The 8,109-nt window shown below is 35.8% G+C and overlaps 2 protein-coding genes across 4 annotated transcripts; both read right to left on the bottom strand.

The window, feature by feature from the left end:
* Window positions 1–792: 792 nt before the first annotated feature.
* On the bottom strand, window positions 793–3,580 carry LOC140892076 (uncharacterized). Of its 3 annotated transcripts, none has more exons than XM_073300821.1 (6): window positions 3,408–3,580; window positions 3,238–3,322; window positions 2,541–2,676; window positions 2,008–2,334; window positions 1,569–1,873; window positions 793–1,218 (listed from the first exon to the last, which is right to left on the bottom strand). In XM_073300821.1, the coding sequence occupies exons 1-6, from the start codon at window positions 3,448–3,450 to the stop codon at window positions 993–995; spliced, it is 1,122 nt and encodes a 373-aa protein (XP_073156922.1). In that variant the 5' UTR covers window positions 3,451–3,580; the 3' UTR covers window positions 793–992. The 3 variants fall into 3 exon arrangements, 1 of the variants encoding a protein (XP_073156922.1); XR_012152733.1 differs by having other exon boundaries at window positions 1,081–1,218; window positions 1,335–1,873; XR_012152735.1 differs by having other exon boundaries at window positions 1,086–1,218; window positions 1,428–1,873.
* Window positions 3,581–5,707: 2,127 nt separating this feature from the next.
* Window positions 5,708–7,334, bottom strand: LOC140888834 (uncharacterized). The gene is made up of 4 exons (XM_073296538.1): window positions 7,206–7,334; window positions 6,799–6,947; window positions 6,580–6,709; window positions 5,708–6,443 (listed from the first exon to the last, which is right to left on the bottom strand). Exons 1-4 carry the CDS (start codon window positions 7,229–7,231, stop codon window positions 5,708–5,710), a joined length of 1,041 nt encoding a protein of 346 aa, XP_073152639.1. The 5' UTR covers window positions 7,232–7,334.
* Window positions 7,335–8,109: the final 775 nt, after the last annotated feature.

Raw genomic sequence — 8,109 nt, forward strand, 5'->3', positions numbered from 1 at the left:
CTGTGGGTAAATAGGACTTAGGATAGAGTACAAAATGAACCCATCTAAATCTTATAAATAAATTATTTTTCTTGGGATAACGTAATAGTATCTCGCTGCTCCCAAGCGAGTCCCACGCTATTAAGTTTTTATTGTATATAGTGGGGTGTGGTATCAAGTGCAAATTTTGGTATTGAGCTAATTAGATAGGGAGACCAATGTGTTCAGATTCTCACATGGGAGAGATTATTGATTAGATTGGTATCTTTTGCAAGGCAATTGGATTGGTACATGTCGACCCCACGCTGGTACCTGTAAAAAGCCGGCAAGTGTCCTTTTTGGACCTTCTTTATTTCCAAAATATCCACTCCCTTTTTCCTCTTCTTTCACTTTTTCTAAATATCTATATAAAACAACAATTTTAAGGGCAATAGAGAAAATATTTACTAATACTTTAGAAAAAGTCATTTGAGACTTTTCTCAATTTAAGTAGGGGTTTTTTAATTAAAAAAAAATAAAACATAGATTTTGCATTGGACCTTTTTAACATCTGATTAGTAAATGAACTTTGGTAAGACGTTAAAACTTAAAATAGGACCGATAACTGAATCAGATAGGCCGAAACTTGGCCAGCTTACTATCACAAGAATTAGGCTAGACCTAACTTGTACTTTGATTATTTAGTCTCGATTAAAATGTATCCGTATAGTGAATAATTTTATGTAGTGGTATTATGTACGTCTTTGCGACCAGGTAGCCGGAACCGAATCCGGAGTCCGGATAATTTCACGAGAAGAGAATGAACAGCATAAATGTGAACCTTGTTGGAATGAACATAGGCCAGAAGCATTAAAACATCTCTATTCCTCCTTTAATATGGAGCCTTTCACAAATGAAACCGGTAGCCATACTTGGCTCAATATGTTGAATTCAAAATCGTGCAGACACTCGAGTCTCCTGCAGTAACAGAACGCTGTTACATAAACTGGCAGCAAAGGAAATTAAGAGAACCCTCAATTAGGATCGGATCGGGGAGCCCGTTCTTGAATGTGGAGTATCCCGAAGAGCAGGGTCTCTAAATCCGACAAGTTAATTTTGTCCATCATAATCTGTCTTTTTATTTCAGATAGATGATCATAAATCCGAGACTCCAATTTTCTTCTGCCTCCCTCATCTGAAGAGTTGCTTCTTAGGATATCAGCAGACCAGCCACAATTATGGATCACGGTACTGTTTAACCTAACACCAGAAAGGAACACCTGTTAAGTTTGTGCATTTCAAATTGTGATCCCAAACCATTTGCGCGCGAGGAAGCTGTAACTGGGTAAAACATATTTTCTTAAAAAAATAAATACATGTATGCAACTGGTGGGACTTGGACCCAACGTTTTGTTGTTGGAAACCAACTGCTCCGCCACGAGACTACATGTAATGCATTGTGATTTCACCTGATTATGCATTCTCTTTCCAAACAGCAATCAAACACGTGGTGCAAGCTTTTACGAAGCTAGTGACAGTTTCTCATCACTGATAAAGCTTCTAACGATAAATGCTGCTGAATTCCTTATCTTGAGATGGATAATTCTCACCTCTTAAGTATGTTTAGATGATTTTTGTCGCTTACGTTAAAGAATGCATCTACAGAATCCTTGCTCATCCTTGCTAACCCCACCAATTGACCAAGAGATTTACACACGCGGTGTATATCATGATCAGAAGTATTTTGGCTTATGTTCTTGATTCTAACAGCAAGTGGATGATCAGAAGTATTTTGGCTTATGTTCTTGATTCTAACAGCAAGTACATCCACGGCATCAAGAGGATGAACTGGATATTCTTGACTTCCCACTGAAATTTTACCAGCCAAAATTGCTTGCCTACTGGAGTCCGCACTCTAAAAAACAAAGCAATGAGACACTTAAGACATACAACCCTTAAGCTGAAGAGAGACATGATAGATGTGGATACAATCTTATGCCACAACAAAATACAACAGCGAGGACTAGAAAGAAAAACAACAATAAGTACCTCAAATTTGATATGACAACACCTCAAAACACTGGAAGTATTTACAAACAAAGCACCAGTGACCTTTCCAAATACCGAAATTGCTTCCACAAGCTCATAAAGACCAACTATAGAGCATATGTTCTTGATGGCTATGGAGTGTGCACTTTCCATGTCACATATTTTGCTTGAGTCATCAGGCGATATAGAAGCATCACTATTCTCACCAGGCATGGGACGAGAAGTTGGAGAAGCTCTGAAGACTGCCGAAACAGTGGCCTTTGACTTTGGCCTGTTATCTGAAGAATTGGACCTGCCAGCCAATCCTTTTCTAGAGGAATCAAGTTTCTGTGGGTACAAAGAAAAACATACATAAATTGATTTTTGAAGAGTTTCAAATTTTCATCAGCATCTCTAGATAAAGAAAAGGGCCTCACGGTCCTCACCTAAAATAGGAGCATTTACAGAATAATACCAAATTTGAACAAAATGGTCACAATGGAAATTCAAAAACATTTACTGGAAAAATCGACGAGGAACTTGGAAGTGCATACCATAAAATATTCAGGTTTCTCTGTAACCAATCTTATTTGCTTGGCAGAGCAGTCAGATGTTTCTGGGCCCAATTCCGAGAAGGAGTCGTCATCCTTGATCACAAAAGAGTGTGCTGTCCTACTCGAGCCTATAAATCTTTTGAGCGATCAAGATAAGAACTTTGATTCTTAATAAACAATAAATGGTTAAGAGTTGTACACATCGTTTAAAATAGCTTTCACATACAGGTACATCCAAAAAATCTTTGAATCTAACTATTCTAGGAATCTATAAGCAGCCTATCTCATATAATCATCCAAAGTTTTAGTGCAGTTCAAAGAATAGAAACTTTGCAGTAATTTGAACCCATTAAACCCAATCAGCGAGACTCGAAATATAATCCAAACCACGTCTCTCCGACATAATTTCAACCACAGTACACCGTGTAACATTTACATGGCATGAAAATTTGGAAAGCAACATTTTAGACACAGAAATACAGGCCAAAAACCAATACAGATGCAAGAGTAAACATACACATAAACTTCACTTCATCTTCTTCATCGGGATGTAATCCGTGTGTGCGTGCGTGTGACTGAAAATTACAGCTACTGATCTCCAAATATCATGGTAACGGTACGAAATGAAATAAGAATCAAATTTTAAAAAAATTTATAGCAGTCGCCATAAAAATTCGCCTAAATTATTCATGTTTACCTGCAGATAATTTGGGAATGGTGGCGTCCAAAAAGAGCCACGATCGATCTTGCAGAATTTGAAGTACGGATTCTGTTGCATACAGCTGCGCAATTCGAGTTAGAAGCTTTCAAAACCGCAAAAGCAGAAAATGTTAGGGTTCGGTGAGCACGGAATATTTAAGGTCTCACCAGCAGATAACGGAGAAATGGATGCTGCGAGCTTCAACTTCATTTTCGAGTTCTACTACGTACTAGAATGCGTCAAATAGGAGTATCACGCCGTCGTACGTTCAGACAACGCGCCGCTCCCGTGGTCGGCCTCACGGTGGTGGTTTTCGAATAGCTCGAAGTCGTGACGGGAGTCCAGGACACAGACGCCAGTGAATTGGGCCGTGAATGAGGGAACAAATTGGATTTAATTTAGGATTATGGGCCCAATTATCTTTATGGGCTAAACGTATTTATTTTCACATATTGGGCTCGAATATCTCTGATCCAGTTATTGCAACCAACGTACATGCAAGGCTAAATTATGACCACCTCGTCCAGCCGACAAAACTTTTATTCAGTTTTAATTTTAATAGTGGAAGGAAAGGAATAATTATGAAATAATATATTTTAATATCTTTAAATTTGATCGAGCTCCAGTCGAAAATCTCTTCGAGCTCGAATTGAAATATTCCAACATGTTAATGAGTTATTCCAGACTATTGCTTGAAATAAAAGTTCGATGGGCCCAAAATATTATTTCGTGTATAATTATGTTATGTAAAAAAACTATTAAAAACTCACGAGTGACTTACAAAAAAAAAAGTAAAAAAAATTTGAGCTCAATTTCGACTCAAAAAACGATTGCGCAACATGTTCAAGTGATTGGAATTCGATAATTTCGTATGCAACTAAAATATTATAAGAACCGACTCGAAAAAGCTTGCGCATTTTTCCTTTTCCCTTTTTGTCTTTTCCCAACAAAAAGGAGTTGGGTCAAAAAAATCAAAACCAAAAAAACTATAACATGTTTCACAGCAAGTTTACAAATAAGGTCCAAAAAATATATATATATATATCGATTGTGATTCAATAATTAGTGATATATTAAAAAATTATAGTTACAAAAATTAGAGCTGTCGATTGAGGAATGATTTGTAAATAATCTCCATAATCACTTATTTTTAGAGGTTGGAAACACTACCTAATTATCATACTATTAACTTTTCATTAAACCGAATTAAGTAGATTTTCATGAAATCGAAGTATGATGATAATTGATAACCTATTAGCAAATAACGTTCATCCACAACTTAGAAATTAATGTATTTAAACTTTTGATCATATATATATAGAGATAGTTTCTTTCAAGTGCCCACCTATCATGCACACCACCATGCCCACCAATGATGTGACACTATTTTATTGGATGTGATAAATTGTAGGTCCAATAGAATAGTGTCACATCATTGGTGGGCATGGTAGTGGGCATGATAGGTGGACACTTGAAAGAAACTCTATATATATATTAACTGATCATTTGAGAAACGAATTTTCGCCAAAGATATCTTTGGATATCTAATACCAAAGATGAGGTCCCGAGATCTAAGTTTTGGATTATATATAGTCCTACTCGATCTAAGACATTGTTTGGTTTGATGTATTATTAATCTATGTATAACTTATTCCAATCAATTTCGCCTTATTTTCGTCATATTATTTATCTATTTATTAATTAATAATTTTACATCAATTAAATCAAATAAATTATAATCTATCCATCAAATCAAATAATGTATTAACTATTTTTTCTTCTTTCTTTTTAATTTACATTATATTGTTTATCTATGGATTACTTATCCTATCACTCAAACTAAACGGTGCCTTAAGAAATAATATTCGAAATACTTTTTTTTTTAAAAAAAGTAATAATAATAATTTCCCGACATATATTATCTATGGGTCATGAATGTCGATATTTACTATAAATTTTCAATTAAAAGTGGATTTATTGGCTGAGGAGGGGTGATGGGGACGGCCACAAATGCAAAGTAATTGCCCTATTTCAACTTGAACTTCCCGATTCTTCTTCTGTTACAATATTGCATTAATTTATACAATTAATTGTGTCTTTCTTTTTAGAATTTAATGCGAAAACATCAAAATACCTTCATCTCCCTTTCAACCTTTGCAGGCAAAAGGGATGTATAGTTTCGTTGGTTGAGCGATGTTCCTCTCAGACAGATCGTATTTTTAAGTTACCATGTATATATATTTATAGGCGAATAATTGATATTAATGAGTATATAATAATTTTGTAAACTAAGCACCGATTGACGAACGACAATTAAATTATATATTGCATATTCGAGAATATTTTTCCAACTATGATATATAATTAACGAAATGTGACATTTGATTAATCCCCATACATGATATTAACCACGCCAAAACATAATCGAAGTACGGGCGATATATATACGTAATTACGTTAATAATTATTATTGAGACAAGATCCATGCGACCATTTCACCGTATTTGTCGGAGTCTTGCGGCGACGGCGACGGCGACGGCGGCGAGTTCGGTTCTTTTCCCGGCCATTCTTCGTTTCCCCAGCCCCAGTCCCAGTCCAAATCCCAGCCAACTCCGCCGCCAGGAGAACCCACGTCGTGCAAATTTTCTAAGATGTTATTCTCCCAAGATCTTGGAATATTATCAGTACTATTCCTACAGTAAGAATTTACCGACTTATTACCGTCGGTAAATTCAATGTTGTCCTTTTCCATCACCGCTTCTTCCACTGTCGGCAATAATATCCCATCAGCGTGATCATCGGCCGGCAAAAAGTCATCTAGGGACAGAATCTGGCTGTCCATTAACGGATCTTCCCATGGAGTCAAACTAGCATGAATCCCATTTTCACCTTTGTTTTCTTCCAATGAAATGGTGCTGCATGGTTCCTCTTTGTGCAATATTGGAGTTGGAGTCGGGATTCTGCATGCTTTTGGGTTACTCGAGTTATGATTTTTACGGGTTTTTGTCCTTTTAAAGGACGATCCGGCGGCGGCGGCGACTCGCTTTGCTGCAGCCTTTGCTGCTGCGACCATTGCCGGCGGCGGGACGAAGTTGGGGTTGGGTTTCCGGTAACTGTCAATTTTCCTACCTAAATGAGAGTTCCAGTAGTTCTTTATCTCATTGTCGGTTCGACCTGGCAAAAATCCAGCTATAATAGACCACCTAACAAAAAAATGTATATATATATTAATTAATAGTCTAAGTTACGAGAAATTGTTAAAAAAAAAAAATTATTTATTTTATTTCTTCAAAGTGTTAGAAAAATTAATAAAACGTACACAATATTATAATTAAGTACCTATTTCCCATAGATGCATGAAGATTGATGATGATTTCATCTTCTTGTGCCGAAAACTTGCCTCTCTTGAGATTAGATCTCAAGTAATTCACCCATCGCAGCCTGCAACTCTTCCCGCACCGAAGTAAACCTTCACATATAAAATAATTATATTTAAACGGGTTTGAATGTAATATTTGTGAATATATATAAAAATATAGAAAATAAAATGAATATAACCTGCATTCTTGGGCAATGACTTCCACATTCCTTCTCCATTAGCCAAAACATAATTCTTGAGCTTTTCATCTTCTTCTGCAGTCCATCTTCCTCTTCTCAAACCCTCTTTCTCACAGCATGGAGATCTCCCCATATATATTAATCTCCAACTATACAAAACCACCAAATTAACTAACTAACTAAATAAAACACACCCCCGCTCCGCAGACGTACGTTATATATATATATTGAATATATAGCTAGCTGCGGCGAGGTGCGTGAGTTGTCGTGTAGTGTCGAGGATTTATTTTTATATTATAATTATTATCAATTAGAAAGATTTATATATAAGCTGACATCATTTGATGGGAAACATAAAGTGAAATAGTTGGATGTGTGCATTTATAATACGAGTCAGCGATCATAACTATTGCAGATTTTCGAAAATCATCATCAGAGGGCTCAAGTTTGTGCGGCAGCCGAGTCTGCCACGACGGCTGTGTTGCACTTTACACTGACGTGGCAGCTGCACCGTCGGTCGCCTCCTCACGGGGCGACAATCTCCCACGTTCTGCACCCTCTCGTTAATTTCATTTCAAAATTTATATTTGTAGATTAGTCTTTTTGAGTAATTACTTGATCATCATGAGTCATTGAGAAAAAATATTATAAAATTTATACGTACATTTCATTCGAAACGAAAAGAGAGTTTTTGATTTGTACGATGCTTTTTTTCTTTTTTTTTTTAATTACGATCGACCCCACGATTTATACTTCTTTCAGTCGTATCGAATTAAATAAAATAATGTTTACAACTTCTAAACAAATACCATCGAAATCATTGATGAGATTGGTCAGAATATGCTTTAATAAGCTCCAAATATTGGAACACGTACCATTGCACAAAAAATTCGGCTAAAATTTCAGCTTACAATATTTAAAGATATAATAATTACAAATTTACAAATACACAACATGAGGAAAAAATTATATAGACCACTGTAATAATATTTTTTTTTACAAAAATTTATCAGCCAAAATATACAAATCAAGTCCTATTCAGCAAGATCAGTAGCGTATATGGATATTAAGAGTATTGTTGAATTTAATTATATTTAATATTTGTTTAAAATTAATCATACATTTTGATTGCAACTGAAAACTACATTTCATCTACCTTTAAAAACAAAACAAAAAATATTCATCATATAGATATTTCATATTTGGGTTGACACTGGGTGGGCCGGTTTCGGGTTGAAAGAAAGCCCATATTTTCCTGGTGCGGGGTTACATAAGACCCGCTCCGTTTCCAGTGCCAAGTTTACCTTTTTT

The sequence above is a fragment of the Henckelia pumila genome, chromosome 3 (assembly GCF_033568475.1).
Source record: "Henckelia pumila isolate YLH828 chromosome 3, ASM3356847v2, whole genome shotgun sequence".
Taxonomy (NCBI): Eukaryota; Viridiplantae; Streptophyta; class Magnoliopsida; order Lamiales; family Gesneriaceae; genus Henckelia; species Henckelia pumila.